The sequence below is a fragment of the Amphiura filiformis genome, chromosome 9 (assembly GCF_039555335.1).
Source record: "Amphiura filiformis chromosome 9, Afil_fr2py, whole genome shotgun sequence".
Taxonomy (NCBI): Eukaryota; Metazoa; Echinodermata; class Ophiuroidea; order Amphilepidida; family Amphiuridae; genus Amphiura; species Amphiura filiformis.
The window spans coordinates 33,194,383-33,219,962 of record NC_092636.1 but is presented as its reverse complement, the minus strand read 5'-3'; the positions used below and the strand labels follow the sequence as shown (position 1 = coordinate 33,219,962).

Here is a 25,580-nt window from a genome sequence, read left to right as displayed (position 1 = left end):
AAACATGTTCAATATACCTATAGCCACCTATTACATCATTCATGGTGACAATAAAATGTATTCGGCTAGGTTAAAAGTTTGCCATATCTCTTCAAAATAATGCCCTTTGATTCAGGCCCGGGATTCAGGTTCACTCCATGTTGTAGTTCTTAGGGTTGTAGCACAGTAGTTGGCTCACAATGTAATATTAATGTGTCCTCAAGTAAAGTTAAAGACTAGCTAACAAGGCAAGGCAACAATGTAAGTCACTTCCTATCTGGAGATAAGTATCAATGCTTATCTAAATTCCACATCAAACAGTTTTATACCCTGGACTTGAGCACTGTGAATACATATATTATGCCAATTACCTAGTTGATGTAGTAAATAACATGATTTGCTTGGAGACATGTCTGCTGAATTCGACCCACTTACAATCTACATACTTAGGACGGTCCTGGACAGGAAACAAAACACCTTCAGCAGTCAGCTAGCTTGAGCCTTTGAGGTTGATTGAAATCGTTAAGAAAATGTGCTATTCCAGTTGAAAACCATGCACCCCTATGGAAGACATGACTCCCCAAAATTGAGAATTTGAAAATATTTAATTATTTTATTTTTATTTGACATTTTCTCTGTTAAATGGCATTTTAATTACATTAATTTGCTACTTTCTTACTTTAATCATCTTAACAGCTCTTAACTATGTTTGAGAGCTAACAAAGAACACCCTGCATTATTTATCAATGTATAAAATTATTGCAATATAATTAAATCCACAGTGCCGAAATGTACTGTTGATATTGGGCTGTGACCACTCATTTCAAAATAAAGAAAATAATAAGTAATTAGTAATTTATATTTAAAAGTTACCTTGTGCTTTAAAAAAAAATCTTAAACAGTAAACTAAGAATTAATTGTGAAGGGCCTAATCTCCCACACAGGGTGTACGTAGATTTCAAATGGAGTCACCCATTCAGATAAACCCCATTTGAAATTCACACTCCCTGTGAAGTTCTTTTCTTTCATATGGGGTATATGGATTTCAACTGGAATAGCCAATGCAGGTTTGATCAAGATTTGTTGTGAGGTTGGCTTGGAATTAGAAAGATGAAAAGTGCAAGTTTGAGGTGATCGGGTTATTGTGTGTGTGCAACATGAATGAGTGTGTGTATGAAATCAATGAGCTTCAATCTCATAGTCATATCATATTGCTGCAAATGATTACAGTCCATTGGGTGAGGTTTCCTGAAATCAAGGTTGATCAATCAGCAAGTTCATTGTGTGTCCAGAGTTATGAAAGGTGTATCATCACCCTTTGACATATGGATATATGGGTAATTGGCTGCTTGGATGTTCCTAATTGGATAGGACTAAAACAACAAAACAAAGAAAAACTAAAGCACAATTAAATTGATCATTTACACACACAAAATGATTTGATTCAAAGATATGATGCAGATTTTCTTACAGGAGGAGATCTGATTTACCCCTTAATTTGTCACATTAATAGGCATACACTGCAAGTCTTGTTGGTCAAAATTTACCCAATTTTTTTGCCCAACGTTGGGTCAAATTTCAACAGTATTGGACATTTCTTGACAAACAACTGTTGGGTAATAACTTTAACCCACTAGTTGGGCAAGTATTATGTTTATCAAATAGTTGGGCAAGTATTTTGTTTAAATAGTTGGTCAAATATTTGACCATGAGATGGGCAAGTTTAACACAATTGTTGGTTAAACTTTACCCAATTATTTTGTCTGTTGATATTTGACCCAACATTGGGCAAGGCTGTTGGTTAAAGGTTTATTCCCAACAAATGTGACAATAGCTAGGCCTACAACCTACAATTTACCCCCCACCCACTCACCCCGGCCATGTCTCACCCGATTTACATTGATATCAGACTCAATTCCGCGGATAAGTATCCCTGTTAACTACTGTATTGGTACCAATGTCAAGTTCCCTTGCATCATGTGCATGCTTGTATAAATGGACTAGAATTTTTCACCTCATTTTCTCTAAAACCAACACAAAATACACACTACTTTTTCAGCCCCCATTGTTCTATGAATTGTGAAGAACATAAATTACGGAAGTAATTTTATTGCAGTAAAGTGACATCAATATTTGTTGTTGATTTATATTATGTCAACAAGCCTCGAAATAAGCAGATCTTGACCAGGAGCCACACATTTGTGATTATCTAGTGAAACAGGAGTCATTTTGAAAGAGCTAGGAGTCATTTAGATTTTAATTTTACACATTAAATACAAAAACGGTTTAACTACCAGGCTCTAATTTTTGTTTCAATGTAGAGCCTGGTTCACTTGATTTTGGTGTGGACCAGGAGCCAAAATGTTATGGCTCCTGGGTGCCTGCTTATTTCGAGGCTTGTATGTCAAGTTAGCCCAATGAAAATTGGACAAAAACAATCCACATTTCTATGAAATTTATTCCTGCATGTAAAACCAACAAACAATGAAACAAAACAAAATGAGGAGGTAAATAACTGTGATGATTCAACCTAAAGTACCCCTAATTGGTCAGGAAAGTTGATAATCTATCTTGTACAAGAATACTTTGTTGAAATACATTGCCATATATGCCAAATTCATTTAAAATCCAATTCATTTTTATTTGCATAGATAACATGAGAAACAGATGAACTGTGTATATTAATCATTGGATTTGAGAGTAAACAACTTCATCTAAATGACAATTCAAGTGTGGTGTTATTATAAATTAGACTGTTCCTGTCACCTGACTAAGGTTAAAATAATTGAGGGCACAAATTATTTGACCACATTATGAGGATCTTGCTTGGCTTACTTGTACTTGACTTTGAAGGTGACATAAAATCCACAACATAAATGATGTGGTAGGGCCAGTGGCATAGATTTCTTTTTGACATTGGGGGATGGGGTTGGAAAAAAATTCTTGAAGTATAGTGAATCCAGCACTTTTTGGTGACAGAATAAGTCTATGGTACAAATGCGTTTCTAATTTGCCATTTTGAAGCTAATCTGATTGCATTTTGGGGCTTAAATTGCCAAATATGAGGTTAATTTGGTCAGAAATCCACATACAGGTGTCAACATTGGGGGGTGATTGTATGGACACCCCCCATGGCAAAAATATTGGGGATTTATCTTCACTGAAATTTCAGTGATTCAAGACAAGTGGTTCATTATATATGTTAAGAAATGAAGGTACATTCTAGCGGTACCTCTTTTCTTATCATAAATAGCATACCGCTTGTCTTGAGTCAATGAAATTCCAGTGTAGTAACTGGATTTCTTGCCCCTATAATATACATAACTTTTGTTACCAGTCCAGTATGTTATTATTTTTTGAGAAAATTGTAAAAATAGTCAAAAATTTATCAAAGGGTATAGTACGACCTTAACTAATAACAGTACCCTTAAATAAGGTGTGTTTACAAAGAGGTACTTGGAAATAAACAGCAAAATGCTCCAAGTACTTTGTGTGCAAAAATTAGTTGGCCAAGCGAGCCATGTAATTTGGCTGCCATAGGCGCAGACTGACATTTTGTGTTGTGTAATGTTTGACATTATGTTTGTGCAATATGAAATATACAGTCACTCAATATTGATGGTGAAGGGGAAATGGCTATTCCAGTTGTAAACCATACACCCCCTATGAAAGACATGACCTTAATCTCCAACACAGGGAGTGTAGATTTCAAACAGATAGGCCTAACTAAATGAGTGAGTCCATTTGATATCTACCACCCCTGTGTGTGAGATTCTGGTCATGTCTTCCATAGGGGTGTATGGGTTTCAAATGGAATTGCCCAATCAAAGTAAAGCTTCACTAATGTTTAGATTTGCGTCTGTACTGTGAGCAATAATGATCTCATCCCCCATGACAAAGCGCAATGACCCATATTAAACAAGCAAAGCACAAATTTTGACCTCTAGGTGTGGAACATGAGTTTATGTGCCCAATACATCTAAAGGACATTGTTTGCGTGCAGATGCCTATTGGTTAAGGAACTGTGTCCTAGAGATTGTCATGTTTGAGATTCTAGCGAAGGCAGATGTGATTTGACATTTATTTCATTTTATCGAGTAGGATTTTGATATTATTTTTTGTATCGTAATTCCTTGATCGCAGCGTTATCTATAGGTGTACTATAGTATTATGTTAGCTTGGCGATACATACATCATTTAAGTTAGAATTTGTATGTAAATTTTGTAGGTATTGTAATGTTTGCAAAGAAAAATCTGAAGATATTATAATATACTTGTGGAAAATCAATGCACTCCCTGCTCGGCATTGAGCGACTCTAGGCTAATTATGCATGTAGCTTCCTCTCATTTTCCTCCAAAATAATTATTTAAATTAAGGTCAAGAATCAGGATGTGTCTGGCAAATTGTTTTGTTCCTGTGCAAATATTTTTATAAATTGGCAAAATTGACAATAGGCCTATATAAACTGAGCTCAAAAAGAAACTTATAATTTTTACAACTTGTGAATCACAAGGTCATATCTTAAAATACTGTCAATCAAAATGAACCAAAATTACACAAAGGATTACTTTAATACTCTACTCAAAACACATGTCAGTAACCAAGCAGCTGTCCAACTGACACAACAGCAAAATGCACTGTCATGGGAGAGCTTCCTGGACTTCCTCCACTTTCACAGCCCAACATTTAGCACCCAGCACAAAAAAATCTGTGAGAATGCACACAAGATCCTTGCTCTGATGATAAAACGGTGCTCCTTTCTGCTTTTCATACACCTTTTTCATGAAATAGGGCTGGGCTGTGAATGTGGTCCAGGAAGCTGTTCCATGTCAGTGCATTTTGCTGTTGTGTCAGTTGGATAACTGTTTGGTTACTGACATGTGTTAAGAGTAGAGCATTGAAGTAAACCTGTGTGTAATTTTGGTAGAATTTGATAGACAGGATTTCAAGATATGACGTTGTGAAAAATTATAAGTTTCTTTTTGAGCTCAGTTTAGAAAGATTGAAAAAAAAAATGCTTTCAAATAAATGCAGAGAAGTTCCTCACTGCCTACCAGTGGAATAGCTAGGGGCAAGGGGCAACTTCTATACACTTGTGAGAAGTCTTGCCCTCTCTTGGCCGCCTGTGAAATTTGCCTTTCCCCCTTACCCCTCTACTGCTGCCCACAGACAGGATGTTAGAGCATGCGCTCAGTGGCAGCACTACAATTTTTTCTTGCTCCCCAGTTTGCCCCCCCCCCACTTTTGAGGCCAAAAAAAACCCCAAATTACATAAGTTTCCAGTTTTTGCGGTAATTTTGCGCAAAATTTGTCAATTTTGCCTCCCCCCATGCCCCCTCGGAAAAAAAAATTCCTGGTGCCGCCACTGCATGCGCTAATAATTATGACAGTTTTAAACCATGTTGAAACATGGCAAAAAGTAATTCACATTATATTGACCATAAAACAGACCCACACCAAGTGAGGAATGAATTTGCTGCCACCATTTTGTAACACATATGCTAGTCAGTGTGAGAAGAAATTGCACCATTGGAAAATTACGAACGCTCTAGTTAGCAATTTTCAAATTACACAGGCATACCTTGACAATACCAGCACCTAGCTCGTTAACTCGCCACACTAATTAGCAGATGAGGTGCTAATTATGATCTACACAGGTGATGGGACGCAGCACATGTTGGAAACTCGTCCTTACGCTATAGAAATTTGAATATAGGCCTATTGCATTGTGTGAAAACTAGATGCCATCAATGTAGAGCATGATTGAAATTTTGTGGTGATAAATTGATTAGGAATAGTTTATGAGGCCATTCTGGTTTGCGTTATGAGCAATTTGCGTCTATCAGCATTTGTAATTTACCAAGAAATTCTTGTAGCAATTTGCAGGGCTTATTCGCGATTGAGATGTACTTGGATGTACTGGCAGCTGCAAATATCATAGGGAATAGATGCAACTATGGTGATGAGTCTAGCTTTATGATAAGGCCCTTCAAATTAAAATCTTAGTTTACTGTTCAAGATTTTCAAAAAGGCACCAGGTAACTTTTAATTATTAATTACTTATTATTTTCTTTATTTTGAAAGCAGTGGTTACAGCCCAATATGAACGGCATATTTTGGCACTCATGGATTTAATTATTTTGCAATAATGGTTGATTTTATACATTGATGATAATGTAGGGTGTTCATTGTTTGTTCAGCATCATAGTTAGGATGATCAAAGTAAGAAAAAGTAGCAAATAAATGTTATTAAAATGTCATTTAACAGAGAAAATGTCAAATAAAAAGAAAATAATTAAATATTTTGCATTTTTCAATTTTGGATGCGGGAGGAAAACAGTAAACTCAAAATCAGTTGTGAAGGGCCTAAAAGAAAACAAAATTACCATTAATACTCCTGAAATACTTCAAACATGCATCATAAGTTTACAAGAGGAATAATGTAGTGTTGATATACAAGGGTATACAACATTATTCCATAGAGATTACAAAGTATAAATAAGAGGAAATTTAGGCCATATGAAAATGTTATTTTGTGCTTTTAGGGAACATGAATTATGTGTTATAGTTGGTATTTTTGAGAAAATGTTTTCTTACTGCATAATTTGTGTATTTCGTTTTTTATATAGAAAAATAGATTTTGAATGCTTTGTTACGCTTATTTCATGATCTGAAGGAAATGGATATTGCATACAACACTTTAATATCATTTTCTGTGGTACTACACCCCTTTTTAAATTTGTGACTTTGCATTTTTATCAAAAAATAATAACACACTGGTAACAAAAGTTATGTTTATATTATAGGGGCAAGGAATCCAGCTACTGGTGTAGGACAGGTTATAATATCATAGCTCGTACTGTCTATGGCAATATTGGACTTTTGTGTGTGATGGTTATGTTTATTTCTTCCTTATTAGGAATGTGTGAATAACCATGCAGATACAAATCTCACACCAAATGTGATTGATGATATCAAGAATGAATCTGTCACCATTATTAATTTGCTAATAAAGTTTACAACAAATTCTTCTTAAACTATAAGGTAAAGTGTAGCAGTTAATCGGATAAATCAATCATTCCCGTCAACACAGTTTACTCAGGAAAATGAATTCTGTAAACATTATGACAAATAGATTTAACTTACAACCAATAAATAAATGTGACATAACTGATCCAATCACACAAGATATTGCAGTAGTGAAATTGAGATAGGCACAAATAGGGGAGTAATAAACAATGAAATACATAATAAAGTTTGTTATCAAAAACAAGAACTTTGCAACTAACCATGCAAGGAATGTAAGGATTTCAGCAGAGGGTACCAATTTTTTTTAAAATCATTTTTGTAAATTTTAATTTTTTTCCCCATAATTTAACATGGTATGAAGCAAAATTCACTGATTTTTTTTCTTCAGAAAAATCAACTGATTTGACCACATGTACCCAAAAAATATCACGACACAGGGAGGGGGGTAAGGGGGATTTCCCCAGCTCAAAATAGTGGGACAAAATTGACCAAAAATTGCAATGTGCATCTTCCTTTGGTTTTAGGCTACAATTGTCATAGTTTGCACCCACTTTTGCGATTAAGGTACTTACCGTACTTTCAGAAAGTCAGTGGCAATACGATTTTGAAAATTGTCAAAATTACCTCCTTTGGTCTGATTAGATCAGACCATACCACAAATAAAAGGTTGTGTGCAAGAAGGTCACATCTGCAATAGCTGCCAGGTGTCATATGTGTACAATATAGAATACAGAAATTGTCAATTGTCTATAGGGCAGCTATTGCAGATAGGGCCTTCTTGCAACACTTAAACATTGATAACCTATGTGTGACATCACTGGAATAACCTAATAGCACATTCCAGGAATAGACTGGGGCATGGAGCCAAGCGCTCAGCTAATTCTACAAATCACAGTACTCACTAATTAAGCGTAATTAGTGTGTGAGACAAACATCTGATATCCTACTAGTGTACATGTGTAGGATTGTATCTGCAAGAATTGATGGATAGATACTAGTAGCTTGATGGAGATGATACTGTATGGGGCGAGTTGACCGGGTCAAATATTTTGTTGTGTGTATAGGGCCTACGTGCTATAAATGAATGGTGTAGCTTTCTAACAGCCTGTTTCTACTGAGCAAACGAATGCGGGTGAATGCGAGTGAATTCGGGGTGATGCGAGCCTTTGCGAGGGAATACGAGGTAACGGCCCCAGCAGAAACAGTAATGGTGAAGGCGAATGTGCGGTGATGCGAGTGAATCCACCAACCACCTTTTGAGGTGGTTAATAGCGGGTAATACGAGGTAACGTTCGCAGTGGAAACAGATCGGGTGACGATTTGCGAGTGATACCGGAAGTCTCGTAAGCAAGGTCATACCAGATCGAATAGTTGGCGCGGAGCTCATGTGGTGTGTGTGGTTCATTCTCACGATCTGACACCGATAATATATTTTAAATTGCTATAATTTCATCTTTCTATAATTGCTATAATTTCTACTTGACCGTGGTAGCTCCTAAATCATGTCTGAAAAGGAAAAGGGGTCTGATACAGCGTCTATTATTTGGTCGAACGATATGGTTGTGTTTGGCGACTTTGAAAAACCACTAGACCTATTCTGAAGTGCTAGGATCATTCACAGTTAATTCACAGTTAATTTGAAGAGAAAAAAATGGACAAAAATTATGAAAAAATTACAGTTTGTTATCCTTAATATGCAAACCATTATTTTTTCCATGCATTTATAATAGGCCTATGTGATACATGAAGAGGTAAACATTGGTTAATGGTGTGCATATTAAGGGCTGGGGTATGAACGTTTGGACAGTATTTATTTTGGGACATTAGAGCACATCAGACATATCGAATTGCATTCTGAATACGAAGAATGTCATTCTGATATCAAATAATTTTGAATTTTTGAAATTCGCAATTTAATACACATTTTATGGCAAATCATTAAAAATTGATATTTTTGATATTTAACAGTACTTGAAGTAAACTTTATAAATCTGATGATTTATACTTAAAGTGTATGTAGGTGGGTTGAAAAGTCGACGATCAATTGAAAATTTTGACCTTTTCGTATTGAAGATATGGATTTTTTTCCCCAAAACACCAAAAAAATTAGGTCTTTTTGGGAAAAAATCCATATCTTCAATATGAAAGGTGAAAATTTTCAATTGACCGTCGGCTTTTCCTCCCTGCTACATACACTTTAAGAATATGTCATTAGATTTATATAATTTACTTCGAGGACTGTTATTTATCAAAAATTTGAAAATATCAAATTTTTATAATTTGTCATAAAATTTGTATTATATTGTGATTTTCAAAAATTAAAATTATTTGATATCAGAAAGACGTGCTTCATATTCAGAATACAATTCGATAGGTCTGAGGTGCTCTCATGTGCCACAAAAAATACTATCGAAACGCAATAAACACTCATTTTAGATCCCTTAAGGATTTCAAACTGTAATTTTTTCATAATTTTTTTTCAATTAATTTTTCAAATTAACTGTGAATGATCATAGCACTTAAGAATAGGTTCCGTGGTTCTTCAAAGTAACTGAAAACTTTTGTTTATAATTTTTACTGATATTTGATCCGATACCGATATCGAAAAATATTGGGCTGATACGATATCTGGTCCGATAATCAGTTGAGCCCTACATGTAGTGACTACATGTACAATGAAATATTATTGCATTCCATTGTATAAAGAAACTGTAAAAAACAATGACAGAAACCACAATATCATTGTGCACTTTACTGGTAAAATTTTATTTATAGGAAAAGAACAAACTCCCAATGTTCCCATTTTCTTTGATCCATTAATGTTTTTCTAGTTTGGATAAATTTTGACAAAATCATAATGGTTATTATTATATTTTCAACCATTATTATTGCATTTTTGTTATTCACTCTGGTCAATCTGCATGAAGTTTTAAAGCAATTGTATGAGTCCTTCAGTAGATCTAAAGGTCATCATAATTGTGTAAAATTGGGGTGTATTTATTGTTTTATTGTGTAATTGATTATGATATTTATCGTGCAAATATTAAAAGTTGAGTGTGTATTGATATAAACAATTCTTGTGCAAGTCTAATTGCAGAAGGGATATGCATTCACCTGTCTGTGTGCTAATTTGATTGTAATGATAAAATTAGAAGAAAAGGTAGCAATTACATAGCAAACAAAAGGTGATTAATTACATTGTAGCTCGTTAACAAGGTTCTCAGGGAGGTGAAGGTCAAAGCTATTGGATAATTGGTGTCTTGGTGTAGCTATATGCTTTAATTAGAAGACTTCTTTGTGCCATTGTTTCTCTATTATTATCTTGGTTGCTTGTCCCTTTGTTGCATTGGACGTCAGTGTGATTAATTCCAGTCATGAACTACAAATGACTTTCAAGAGATGAGATTAGGGCAGATATGTACATGATGTTTCCTTCTGAATAATTTGTTTCAACCAATAGCCTAATAGTACCAAAGACCCTGTTCACATTAGAAAATTTTCTTTTTTCGACGAACCTCGAACGAAGATTAAAAAATCGTTTTTTCCTAATGTGTACGCACTTTTCTTCCTTCGACGAAGATTAAAATTGCTTCGTTCAACGAAGCTAAAAAGGTTGTTTCGACGAAGGAATACTTCGTTCGACGAAGCTAATTTTGTAATGTGTACGCTCGCTTCGTTTGACGAAGGAAAGTGATCATGTGACAAGTGACCTTCGCCGGCTTAAATAATAGCCGGGCGTTAATAGCTTCATTCGAGCTTCGTTAATTTCCATGAAATGTGTACAGTGCAATGTCTTCGTTCGATCTTCGTTCAGCGTAATGTGTACGCATGCTTAATTAGTTAATCAAGATTAACTTATCTTCGTCGAATGAAGAAATCTTCTAATGTGAACAGGGTCAAAGACAAGGGCACCTTTAGTTAGAGGCAAGTGGGACATATTCGGCGGGCATCGGAATGGTCAGATATACTAGGAGAGAGGTGATTTATATCCTCATATATAGATTCCTGTCATGTGATTGGTTAAAAGTGCAGTCATTGAATTAGCTATGCCCTCTTTTTTACAAATTTACTTAAAAATTGGAACTATTCTTTTAAAAAGACTATTCCCCAACTTCATGGATCGGCACCCAAACTCACACATGGAAATGCAGGAAATTTAACCTGGGCCTGGGCCACAGTGTAGAGAAGCGAATGAGAAGACCACTACACTAAACAAACTAAAATGGGGAGTATCCCCTCACTCAGAGCCCCTCACTAAAAGTAGCTATGCTACTTATCATGTTACATAGGATTCTGGGAAGGGTAGGATATCTTTTTTGGAGTGATGTGGTGCTGTCAGTAATATTTCTTTTTCTTTATTCAGGCAGCAGAGTTTCAATTTTCTTAAAAGCAGGCACAACCTCCATAGTAAGCAGGTGTGTAATAACCAGTGTATAACCTTTCTGTTCCCTCTCACATGTTGATCTATCTAAATAGGCTTCCATGCATGCAGCCAACCACATTGAGCAATGTGAAGAACCAGAATGTGCAGACAATATGGATGTTCATGCCATGCATATATACGTGCAAGGCAATATTAATATGCAAAACATACCTGAATTTAAAACACAGCACGATGTGGTGATATTATAAGTTTTAGAAAAACTGGTTCTTTAGGTAACAAAATATACGGTGTGTTATCATTTTGTTATACAGTTAGCCATATAGTACTTCGTAAGTGAATTATTTCAATTGGAAAATGTTTGATGGTGCTCATATTAATGGGGCAAGTTCTGTAGGATAAGGGTTAGGTTTAAGGGTTAGGATATAAGGTTACGATTCAGGTTATATGATTAGGGTTTGGTTTGGTTGTAGAATTAGGTTATGGTTAGGATTGAGAGATAAGGTTAGGATAAATGGTCGAGGATGTCAACTGATTTAAGTTGCTCCATCAGTTCACACTTGCTTCTTTGGTGGTTACTTGTAGTTGTTCAGCCAATGGTTTTGGTACATTTTGTAGGCTGAACCACTGAACATGCTGAAGTCAGAAGGAAAATATTATATTACACTAGATTTCGCGGTTCTCGGGCTGGGCGGTTCTCGTGATAGGCCTAATCTCTAATTACCAAACTCCCGTTACCCATAATACTTGTCCTGACAAACTACTACGATACGATATATGTCTCTCAATGATTAAGACACAACTTAAATCAACTCTGTTTTGTAGCTGTGTCGCTTGCTTCGGTACCCATAATCTAAAAACCCATCGTTCGCCTCTTCCAAGCCGTGTCCTGCTACCACATTGGAGGACCCCAAAAATACCCCAAAATTCTAGTAGTATCTGGATGTAGGCCGTCAATTCAATCGGGAGAAATGTGAATGCAAACGGGTTATAAAGGCCTTACCATAACTGATGATTTTTATGTTAATTGGCCCGATGAGATGCACCTGTTAGTCACACTGTAATGCTTTCCGATGCGCGATGCGGTACTCTGCGCACATCCCCGCAATACTCCGCGATAGCATGACGCGACACGCGATATCGCACCTCGCGAACGCGATAGCGCACAGACGGACACTCTGTGATTAGTATTATGATTGGGGCGTGTAACAGCCCCCATGCATCAGCGTATATCAGAAACCAGACCTCAACCAACATGAAGTAAGAATATTGGTTACCAAGTTTTCAAACTCAAATTCAACTTGTGGTTGCATTGATTGATGAACATCTTTCACACACAAAAGCCATGATTTCTTTTTGCTCCATGACCATGCATATCATCATTGTAGATGACTCATTGGCAATGCTGGTTTACATGTAGGCCTTGTAATTGGTCCCAAGTCTTGATGAAATCAAGTCATTTCTAACCAGAATCAAGTTACCAATTAAGATTTTGTTCTCAACATTTGGAGGAAATTAAATCAATGACAGGATAAAGCAATGATGGATTTGTAGGGTGTTGAAACTGTGAAATTGTAAGGTATCTGGGATTTGTAATAACAACATCAGCTTTCATCATCGCTCATCATGCTCATCAAATATGGCGGCTTTCATCCCAATGATAGATAGAAATTAATTTGTAGCATCCATTTATGTTGGATAATGAGAAAAGACAGTGATATGACAAACAGAAAATAGTCTCAATTGTAAGGGCAAAGTCTACTGATGATCATGTAGAGATATGGAGTGGACAGTAATGGGAGTTGAGGTCAAGGGATGAGACCAGGTCATTGACCTGCGATATGGAGGACTGAAGATGAGTTCACATAGTGCAAGTTGAGTTGAAAGTGGTAGAATTACCACAATACATTAATTAAGGTATTGAAGTGGGTGGGAAGGATTGGATTTGTTCTTGGCCTGAATTAACATTATTTGCTTTGCGCTTTGATATCAGGAAAAAGAGATAGAAAAATGGAATGATTTTGTGGGTTAGTACACAATTTTTGCTCACTTTTTTTTAGCTTTGAGGGAAGCCTTGTTCATTATGTTTCTTCTGAAGTCCAAAGATTGTTGTCTCTGTTCAGGGATGCTGATATGTATTGCATATTATAATTATGTGACGCAATCTGGTCCATGGCAAATTTGAAATTGAGATAAGGTAAAAATATGAATTAAAAAAAACCACATAAAATACATAAGAAAATAGCATCACAAAATTTCATAACTTTAGAACCTAGACCTTTGGTGTTTTCAGTGTATGATAGCCTAATGTTTGTATAAGGTAATAATTTTAGTACCTCAATTTTCAAAAATGCCTCCTCTATGGACCAGATTGTGTCACATTGTATTCAGCTTACTAGACACATAGTACATGCACATTGAGGTAAACATATGCATACATTAAGGCAAAACCCTTTTCTGATTTAAGAAATTTTAGATCAAACTTCAACTTGATAAAATATGAACATTTACATTAGCCAACACATTTTATGCAAATTAATTTGGCGCCTTCGGTATTTTTTACAATGTCTATAGAACAAGACAAGTGATTAAATGTGTTTGCAGATGTTGTTGAGTTTTTCTATACACCAGCCCATTAAAATACTTTCATCATCACAAAAAGTATGTAATAACAACATTAATTTATCAAAAATGTAAAAAATGTGGTTAATATACAGAAATAGAAGCATACTTTCTAAAAATTTGCACAGTAATTGCTAATGATGATAATTGTGCATGCTGGCATCATCATAATGTTGAAAAGAGTTCATAATCAGTGCAACATACTAAATTATATACAGGCATGAAATGATCAGCTTTAGCTTAGCGCCAGAACATGTTGTAAGAGGCTAATGGGGGGCGGCAAAAAACAGCAGTTTTGGTCCAATTTCTGCTTGGTAGACTGAACCTGCCTCTCTGTTCCCCTATGCCACTGAACAGAAGTCTTGAAACATTTGAATCAAAGGAGTTGGATATCATTTTCCACCTTGTGATTTACATTACATTACATTTACATTACATTACAAACAAGGCATTTATAAGACGCCATTTAAAAAAATACTGAATATTTGTATTATATATGAGCAATAGAAAGTAGTGACTCTGCCTTTTCCTTATGGCTGCATCGCAATCATTTCCCCCAACTCAGTTTATTGGTGTTTTTGGTTTGTTATGGTATCACATTTAATAGACTTTTGACATACACACTCCCATCCACCTACGTTTGTGCTCACATCACACCACTGATTTCATCGTCGTGATGCGTTGCCAAGCGATCAGATTTTCTGGTAGTCATGTGGGTGTGAGGTACAGACCTGACTATATATCCAGTCTTTTAATCAGCTATTCCAGTTGAAATCCATACGCCACCTACCATGGAAGACATTACCTTAATCTTCCACACATACAGATTTAAATGAAGTCATCCATTGTGGTAACGCCATTTGAAATACTCTATGGGAGATTAATCTTACATGTATATCTTTCGTAGGGGGTGTGTATATCAATTGGAATCGTCCAATCTCTCAATATAAGATTATGGTATAATAATGTTATATGACAAGCCTGTTTTTGCATATTGCTGCTCAAAATTTCCATATTTTTCATATCTAAATAGTAATGATGTCAGTGAAAAGGATCAAATATTGCTTTTGTAGTGTATAGAGCATTTATTTCTTGCATGAGGTAGATAAAAAATGAAAAAACTCTTAGCTGTAATTTCTACAGAAATATGAGCTCTGTTTCCACAAAATGTTCATACCTATTTGCATGTGCTTTTAAATTTCAATCAAATACCTTTTTTGTGGGAAAGTGTAATTGGATGATAACTGATTATATTGCCAATATTGTCGTGATGATGGTGATAATGATGATGATACTGATTATATTGATACTGGTGGTGCATGGTAGTTGTGGTGGTGGTGGTGGGGTGGTGTTGGTGGTGACAATGACAAAAGTAACAACAACAAAAGCAATAATGATATTAAAATTGAATAAATTCAAAAGAAATGGCTGAAATATGAGAGCATTTGTATAGGCCTACTGTCATTTTCCTAATGGGGCAATTTTCAGAAATTTGTGGATATTTTTTGTTTCAGAAAGAAAAAAAATGTGTAGGATGAGATAAGCTTGACCAAAACAAAGATCCATACATCCATCCATCCATCCACACACTTGAACAGACAACTACACTTGAGAACCCCTGCCCTTGGCCAAGGTGACATTTACAGGTCGTGATCAATATTATCATCTGTATCAATATCATTCTGTTCATCCTTTATCAAAAGGCCCAGTACTGTAGAAGTGAAATATTTTGCAGAGCGTTAATTTTTGTGCTTCTCGTACTCAACACAGCTACTATGAAAATAAAAATGTGCAAATAAACTGAGCTCAAAAAGAAACTTATAATTTTTCACAAGGTCATATCTTGAAATCCTGTCCATCAAATTGAACCAAAATTACACACAGATATACTTCAATACTCTACTCTTAACACATGTCAGTAACCAAGCAGTTATTCAACTGACACAACAGCAAAATGCACTGACATGGACCACATTTACAGCCCAGCCCTGTTTCATAAAAAAAGTGTATGAAAAGCAGAAAGCAGCACCGTTTTATCATCTGTGCAAGGATCTTGTATGCATTCTCACAGATTTTTTGTCCTGGGTGCCAAATGTTGGGCTGTGAAAGTGAAGGAAGTCAAGGAAGCTGTCCCATGACAGTGCATTTTGCTGTTGTGTCAGTTGGACAACTGCTTGGTTACTGACATGTGTTTTGAGTACAGTATTAAGGTAATCCTGTTTGTATTTTTGGTTCATTTTGATTGACAGTATTTTAAGATATGACCTTGTGATTCACAAGTTGTAACAAATTATAAGTTTCTTTTTGAGGTCAGTTTATATTCCTGTTTTGTAGTGGTCAATGTTACAAGGAAGTTTAGAATTGTGAATTTAAAAACAAGCAAAGTAATATAAATTTGCAAAGTGTGAAATATTACACACACAAAAATTACCAAAATACCATACATGCCATTTTTGATCTTGACAACCTAACTTAGCCCTGTTACCCAATGTGTCAATGTGTGGCCACAATTGATTTCTCGTCCTTTTCAATCTCGTTAATTCAATTTATTTACGTAATTGAATTACGAAAGCCAGAAATACTGCAGTGCCCCAATGCTAATAAAGCGCTATAGCAACCCATCATAGTACAGACGAATATTGATCGACCCGGGCCGTTAGCATTTAGTAGATAATATGATTCGGAAGTGGCCACATGTTTCAATATCTTTATGTAACTGTGATGATTGTTATGAAGAGACAGTGGCTAAAAAATGATAATGTTCAAGGATGCTGTGGAGTTAACCTTACTATAGATGATTTCGGGCGTTGTCTTTCCATTATGTAAATGATGTGAATATACAAATCAACTCGGTATAATGTTGAAAATATCGCGGGGGGGTACTCAAGTTTGGTTTTGGTAGGGACGTGCCGCTGAGATTTTGGAAGTGGACCCAGAAATTTGGACCTATTGATATACCAAAAGTCAAAATTTTCAGCCGAATTTAACCAAAATTGTCTTAGTTTTTTTGGCTAGATTAAGGAAGAATTGGGCTGTTTTCCGAAAAAATTGAGAAAATTTTGAAAAAAGGACCCATTCATACCAAAATAGGCTTTGAAAAGGGGGTCATTGATATACCAGAAGGCTGAAAATGCTACCCATGTTTATGCACGTCCCGTATGGTAATTTGTACTGAGTACCCCCGGGAAAATATAGCATTTCCTGAATCCATTTCGTTTTTGTACATTGTTGTAATAGGAGGGGAGCTCAAGGATCTAACCCCTTTTTTTAAAAGTCAGTAATGACGCATTAAGCATTACCTATACATGTAGATATCTTTGAAGATTTTAATGAAGGAAGGTTTTCCAAACATTATGAGTCAAATTTCCATTTTTAGGATATGTTTACTGATTGTAATATACCAGCACATAATGCACTTGCATTTGAATGAATAATTAAATGGTTTTAGGGATAGTCGTTATACTCATTGAACTATCCATCTCATTGACATTATGGAGCTCAACAAGCAATGTGCAAGACATTTGGCTGGATTGGCTGCCATTTAAAAATGGATGTGGTCACTTGCGAAGAGTTAAAAGATATTCCAATATCTTCTGTTTGTAATAGTAGTACTTGTTTTCCCGAAAGTAAAATGTCATGTGTGGATAAACACAAGCTTATGTTTATTTAAACAAGGGATACTGACAGAAAATATGGGCCCCGGCATTCCCATAATCCCTCTGTGGCTTGATGATGTCATAGCTCATCGGTAGGATCTAATAAGTAGAGCCTCACAGGGGATAGGCAAAGGCTTTGGTTGCACACTTCATGCAGTTCAAATCTGTTTTTGAATATCTAGGATTTGATGGTACATAGAGCTTTCTTGTGGTGATGCATTTGAAGACCGTTTTGATTTGGCTAAATTTAGCTTGTGACTTTGAGAAAATATGATGGTGATGATGATGGTGATGATGGTGATGATGATGGTGATGATGATGATGATGATGTGGCAATGGTGGTGATGATGGTGATTATGATTATAGTATGATAGTGTTGGTGATGGCTATGTTGATGTTGAGGCCTGTATGCAGGATTTTTTTGGGGTGCTGATTTTGAACAAGTGGACCTTTTTCAAAGTGGGGGGGCAATTTTGTGACTTTCTTTACAAAATTTGGACATTTTTTGACCAAAAAAGTGTAAAAAACCCTATTTTTTTGGACTTCTTGTATACTGCCAAGTTAGGGAGGTGCCGCTGCACCCCAGCACCCCCCTTGTGTACTGACGTGGTTGAGGAGGAGGAGGACAACAACAGCAAATACTTGGCACACCCTTTTAGGCATTCAAGGCAATCAATCTTTTTTTTTTTGTTTTTCCATTTTTATTCACCTGTACTTGGGCCTGGTGGAAGGGAAAAAAGAACATACAGACATGGTCCACCAGACCCCATCTTAATTACGGTAACCAAGATATATGCAAAGATACAATCAGATTATGACAATGAGAATTAAAAAATACTGCCCCACCACAACAACAGGACCCAACCAATACCTCGGTTAAAAAATAATAAAAAAGAGCAAATGCTACGCTACCAAGAGTGATGGAAAAGGCAAGCAGAAAAAGAAGTGGTAGCCCAGCAAAAGCATGAAAACACAAAGGCAACTGTTGGGTCCCCCTGCCATGGGTGGGCAGAATCAGCACCATACAACATGCATAATAAGATCAAACAAATAATGTTGGTTACGAGTGCATTAATAAACTAGACCAGGGATTTTCTAGACAAAAACACAAATCCCACCCAAACACCCCCTCAACAATCAACGCACCCACCCATCCCCAAACACACAAACATGCAGGACAAGTGACAAAACAAAACACTGAAAACTTTCCCATCTCACAGTGCAAATAACATGGTCCACCATGGCAAAAAAAAAAAAATGAAAAAAGGGGTAAAATATATATTAACACACCACGATAAAAGAAAATTGCATCCCATTAAAAACCAAGATCAAAGGAAAATTTCTTAAAATGGTTACCCAGTTTTCCCTTGCTTTCTGCAATTTTATATTCTGTGCCAAATTTAACTTTCACCATGTTCTTGTAAGCTTGAAAACTAGGTTTGACATCTTGAAATTTGCATCTATGAATATAATATTTCAAACATAAAACAAGAAAGTTGATGGCATTTTTGTGCTCAGATTCTTCAACATCCAAACCAAACATTTTCTGAAAATTTGAGAATCCAAAACACTCACCGGTTTTACTTTCAATCAAGGCACTCAAGCTATCCCACAAACAAGTAATTTTTTCACATTCACAAAACAAATGTACCAGGGTCTCATCATTTTTTTTACAAAAACAACAAAATGGAGAATCAGTTCTACCAATCTTATGAAGAAATTTATTGGTACAAACAGCTCTATGAAAAACTTTAAAGTAAAATGCTCTCATCTGAGTTTCAATACTGCAAGTAAAGTTGTTATCATGAATTTTATTCCATTCAATATCGTCTTCAAGATTCAAGGCATCAATCCAAAATAGATCGGTGTTTACAGGACTGTACTTTGCTTTCAAAATATTGTAAGAATACTTGGTAATTTTGCCATTTTCAAACAAAGTAGCAACTATGTTATCAAAAATATTCACCTGAACCGTTTTGGGACTGTAGAACCAATCAATTAAGATACCATTCATAAGAGAGTTGTATTTCCTGCAATCAATCTTGAAAATAGGTTCAAAAGATATTTAAATAAATCCATACGCTGATACGCAACCACACACACATTCCATATGTGACCCCTCGGCACAACTGAGCCCGGATGTCGCCAGTGCCACTATTGAGATATGCGCCATCGAACTTAACAATAAACAATAGGAAACAAAGGATTTATTGACTGTTTTATTGATTTTTCACTACTTAAATGTCAAGTAGGGTAAAATCGGGTATCTTCGCCCTTACATTGGACGCGTTACAGATTATGTGGTAAAACAATCGATGAACTGCAAAAAGCGTCCATAATTGAGAGGCTAAATGCTCTTTGTAATCCACAAATAGCAATACACAGCCAAACGATCTCATAAACCACCTAGGATAGTGAATATAAGTCCACACACCTTGCTCATTTCAGCGGGTAATTTCGCTCCATTTCGGGTATTTTCGTTAGCGGAAAATAAGGAGGCCCTCTATCCGTTTTTGAATGACAGTTAGAGTCGGGTTAGTTCGTGATTTGCTTAACATGAAATAACTCATCTTTTAATTTCGGAAATTAACCAACATGACAACTGAATAAAATCATTTGATTGACCCACTTTCAATGTTATAAAGATTTATTCAATACACAACTCCAAGAGTGAAGAATTTTTTTTTTTGTACTTCGCGTAGCGAACTTACCCGCACCACTTAGATGAATGCCGTTTCTATATGTTAAACAATTAACGCAAAAAGCACTGGTTTCGCTGGTTGAACCGTCGTCGGGTATGTTCGCTACCCTACGTGTTTTTAAAAAAATTAACTTTTGCCCAGAAAATTCCTTAGGGCCAAGAAAGAAATCAGACCATTTTCTTCCCTGTTCAGCCGATTTCAACCGCTATTCTATAGCGGCTCAGGTGTGAAGATATTAGCCGAATTTTCTTCTTGGTCCTTGTGGAATTTTTGGGCTTAACTTGATAATACAACTTATCCAACACTGAACAATCCTATATTTACGGGTATGGAGTTTCATGAAAGCTATTGCTTTATTAATTGTAATGCGCCGGTTATTAAAAAATGAACTTTATAATTTCCCAAATACAGTAGGCCTACCTCAAATATTTCTTAAATTGTGGAAAAAAACTTAATAGAAATGCTTCAACCGTACATTTTGCAATTAGTTAAGCAAAGCTTTTTGATATGATACATAGGCCTATTTTTGACTCTGGATTTTAATTTGAGTGAACTCAGAAGATATAAAACTAGTGTTGCAGGAACATTCATTAAAAAGGTTATTGTGACTCTTTTTGGAATATCTTGTGCATTTTATTTTCAATCAGGTCAACTGATCTGAAAATATGAAATGAACATGCATGATATTCAGTCAACGATCGCACAGTCCAACCAGTCTACATGCTAAGTGTTCTTAATTCTACACTCCAAAAACGGTGTTTACCCATTCTTGCCTTCGCTTTTGAAAATTTTTACATTTCATAATAAAAATTCCTGAACATCAATGTCCGTCAACAAGGTGAAGAAAAGTTAAAAAAGTGTTAAACACTGTTTTTGCAATGTATAGAACCTGTTTTCCTTTTTTATGGCCATAGAACTAAAAAATACATTTTCATGCAATATAAAAATATACTTTGTTTCTACCAATAACAGATTTCAGACAAAGCCCAATTTATGATTGAACCTTCATTCCAAGCATTTGTTCTTGAGATGTTATTCAAAACTGAAATACTTATGAAGTCAAGGGATTATTACCACAATGACATTTTACAGTGCCCAACTCAACTTGATTCTTCGTTTCTCACGAGAGTCACAATTCTTCAGAAAGTACAGAGGCTACATGATCCGATCATGTAGCCTCTGTACTTTCTGAAGAATTGTGACTCTTGTAGAAAACAAATAAGCCTAGTAAACAAAATTATGATTATATCACTTTAAAATGTGCCCATAATTGAAATAAATACCTTTAAGGCAATCAAGTACAAACTAATAATAAATCAACTTTTCATTTCAGATTTAAAAGTAATTCTGCAGGATGCCTCTCGTGGAATGAATTTTGTGTTTGTGCGACATGCAAACTGGCCATATACGTCGTATATAAAATATATATATATAGCTTGATTATTACTCCATCGGAATAATAATTTAAAACATAAGAATAAGATACCAAAAAGCAACAACATACACTGTAAATCCAAGTGTTTAGGGTTTCTGTAACACAGGAGAGTATATTTAGATTTTAAACATTTTCAAAATGTTTACTTCCATATTGTTTAGAAAGTAAACACACCAAATGTTTACAAAGGAAACACACGTGCATTTACTTTCTAAACAATATTAAATACTCTCATGTGTTTACTCTTTGTGTTTATGTGTTTACTTTGGTGTTTAGGTGTCCAATACCTTTACTGTGTAAATGAAAAATTAAACATCTTGCAGTATTTATAAAATGTTACAGAAACCCTACACACTTGGATTTACAGTGTAGTTACCACAGGTTCAACCTCTATGTCAGTTGCCCAAAAATCTTGGTCGGAACTATTTTGTTCTTTTTCAAAAAAAGGTTAAAAAAAAATACTTCGGGGTTTCTTTCCCCTGAATGAACTAAATAATGTATAATAGTCATGATAGTCATTTTTTAAAGTTTGAGTCCTTTTTCTCAATACTGACTATCTTACAACTATATAATATAACATGTAAAAATAAAGCAATACAATTAAAAAAGTTAACTTCAGTGTTTCTTTCCACTGAATGAACAAACTATAATTGTAGTCCCTTCTTTAAACTTGAGTCCTTTTTCTCAATACTGATATGGATATTTCTTGCAACTAAGATATGAAATCCACGTTTCATCGAATTTAACCTCAAAATCATTTCATCATTTGCCTGTGAATTTATTTCTTCTCAGCTTTCTTGTTGTGACTGTCGATATGCTCTGACTTTTAGTTTTGGCTTTTGACACTTTATTAGCATGCTTAGCTGTTTTGGCTACTCCTTCATTGCCTTTTCTGTTCGTCTGTTCTACATTTTTCTTGCTTTTCTTAGCATATTGTTTTCCTTGTTCAGTTTTAGAACATTTTGTGCGTTTCTGTTTTTCTTTGTCATCACCCGATTCAGTCATTTTCTTTCTCTTTTCTTTGACGATTGGGCTAGAAGTCAACACACGACAGTAAGGGTTTGTATTTTTCCGTTTCTGTTTAGAGGGGTTTGTATCTATTGTTGGCACGACAAATATATCATCCAGTGGATCCCCCGGTGGATCCATGTTTGCATCATTATCTAATTCTGGAAACAGACTTGGTAGGTATTGGCTCAACAGAGATGCCTCATCTGACACAAAGTGCAATTCAATAGGCTCAGTGAATAATTGCTCGGGCTCTAATGCTTGCTCTGATAGATTTGGAGATGTTGCAGATGACACGCCACCCGAAGTTTCATTTTGTGTTTTTGCAGTTGCATTCAAGGATGTGTCTGAAGGACAAGTCTCCATTTGGTGTGCGGATATCTTCCCTGAAGAATCTGGTTCTGATACCTGCTCTGAGGAACTTGGTGGCGTTGACACGGTTCTGAAGAACTTGGAGTTGATAGGCCTACCGGTCTGAAAAACTTGCTGTTGACGGGGTTCGGGTGTTGATACCGCTCTGATGAACTTAGTGCTGATGCTTGCTCTGATAGATTTGGAGATGTTGCAGACGAAATACCACCTGAAGTTTCATTTTGTGTTTCAGTGATTCCACGCAAGTATGTGTCTGAAGGACAAGTCTCCATTTGGTGTGCGGATATCTTCCCTGAAGAATCTGGTTCTGATAGCTGCTCTGAGGAACTTGGTGGCGTTGACACCGGTTCTGAAGAACTTTGAGTTGATTGGCCTACCCGCTCTGAAGAACTTGCTGTTGACGGGGTTCGGGTGTTGATACCGCTCTGATGAACTTAGTGCTGGTGCCTGCTCTGAAGATTTTGGCGCTGCTGTTGACACTGTACAAGGGGCAGTGCTTGAAGCTGTTGGAAGTGGTCTATTTAGACCTTGAGCTGGGGATAGTGCTCTGTCCTTTAGAATATCTCGCACAGTCATTCTACTGAAACGGACTTATTCCAATCCGGATAAACCCATTTTGAATAGTTCCCTTGTTTGCAGTGCAAATGTCCCAAGCCTTCTTGAACACATGAGCGAAGCTGGCCTTCGTGACAAATTGCCCATGGTTACTTCGACAGAAGTCTTCATTCACTTGATCCCATCTCGCCTTTAAAGACTTAAAGAACGAAACGTCAAGTGGTTGTAAGGCGTGCGTTGTGTTGGGAGGAAGGCAGACAATTTCCACATTGTGTTGTCTAGCTATGTCAAGTGTATAGAGGGTCTCATGCGATTTGTGCCCGTCTAGCAGTAAAATCACCTTCACATCCTGTGATGCACGCGAACATGCTGGTTGATGTACGTGTACGAAATGATGCTCAAACCACTGTTCAAACAGGATGGAATTGATCCATCCACTCTTGCTGAACTTCACCATCCATCCCTCTGGTGCCCCTTCAACTAGGAATTTGTTTGTCCTCACACCCTTATAAATCACCAGCGGAGGCATCATTTTACCTGATGCGCTCCCGCACCCCATGACTGTGATATTTGTCTTGTCGCCACTATTCAAAGACCATACATTTGAAGCTTTTCTGCTCAAGTAACAACCTTCCTTGGGACGGAAGTCAAGAGGAACTCCGCATTCGTCGCAATTCCATATGAAATTGGGATCTCTGTCCTGGTTATTTTCTCTGAGAATCGGCTCCAAAGTAGTGTAAAAATCATTCAAGACCGCCGTTGGTCATTTTGCACGACTCTTACTGAGTTTCTCTGGCGTCCTCAGGCTTAATTGTTTGTTCCTTTTCATGAACCCGTAATACCAGTCTTTTCCGGCCTTTTGTTTTGTGAGCCAACGCTCACAGTGATGGCTCCTGGTTGGGTCTCTATGTATGATCATGTATGCCATTTCTTTTACCTGGTCACGACTTTTGCCAACCCCTAACTCTGCTAATTTAATGAGATAATTACTTAGTCTAGTTTCCTCATCAACTGTCAATACCGAACTGGCACCTGGTTGTGCCTCTATTTCTATTCTTCCACTAACTCGATCTCTCAAAGTTGAATATGGTATGAGATATATCTGTGATGCCTTTTTGATTGAAATAGTCCCCGCTTTAATTTTGCCAACCACTTCAGACATATTTGTCCTATCATATTGCATATATTTGTTTTGGGTTTTCCGAGGCATCCTGCAAAATATGTTAAAACAACATGGCACAAAACAAATTTCTAAAACTTAAAATGCTGTACCGTTAAATGTCTAACACTTCTAGGCATTGTCTACTTCCAGAAGTTCATCAAAACCTTCATTGTCTACTTCCAGAAGTTCGTCAAACCCTTCATTGTCTTCTCCCAGAAATTGTCAAAACCGGTATCAATGACATCAAGAATTATTTGTCGCAATTCAAACATATCAATTTCTCCTACTTTATACAATTCACTGGCCGCTAGTATGCAATTGACCATGCTAAAACTTATGGCGTATACTTCATCAACATCGTCTTCAGACGATTGGCCTCCATCATTATCTTCCTGGACATTGCTGTTGTCACTTTCATGCTGCATGTCATCCTCATCTCCACTTTTAGGCTGTTCATCGGGCTGCTTATTTGGAAACATTGGACGTGGCTCTACAGGCAGAAACATAATATTGAAATTTACAAAAGTAGTATAGGCCTATGGATAGAAACCCGAAACTATTTTACTCAGTGCATAGCTGAAGTTGATGTTGTGTGTGTTGATGGATGATGATGATGATGGTGGCGACGACGATGATGATGATGATGATAATAATGATGATGATAATGATGAGTTTTAA

The 25,580-nt window shown here is 36.2% G+C and overlaps 2 protein-coding genes across 2 annotated transcripts in view; one reads left to right on the top strand and one right to left on the bottom strand.

Moving 5' to 3' along the window:
* LOC140160424 (uncharacterized) overlaps positions 1-25,580 on the top strand; it is a 162,658-nt gene that overhangs the window by 18,733 nt on the left and 118,345 nt on the right.
* LOC140160425 (uncharacterized) lies at positions 23,388-25,396 on the bottom strand. The gene is made up of 2 exons (XM_072183660.1): positions 24,513-25,396; positions 23,388-24,464 (listed from the first exon to the last, which is right to left on the bottom strand). The coding sequence occupies exons 1-2, from the start codon at positions 24,948-24,950 to the stop codon at positions 23,763-23,765; spliced, it is 1,140 nt and encodes a 379-aa protein (XP_072039761.1). The 5' UTR covers positions 24,951-25,396; the 3' UTR covers positions 23,388-23,762.

Excerpts from the sequence above, each read along its gene's own strand:
- LOC140160425 (XM_072183660.1), bottom strand. The coding sequence starts at position 24,950 with ATGCCTCGGAAAACCCAAAACAAATATATGCAATATGATAGGACAAAT. Across the intron at positions 24,465-24,512 it reads AGAAACTCAGTAAGAGTCGT|CCGATTCTCAGAGAAAATAA; the intron begins GCAAAATGACCA and ends ACTACTTTGGAG.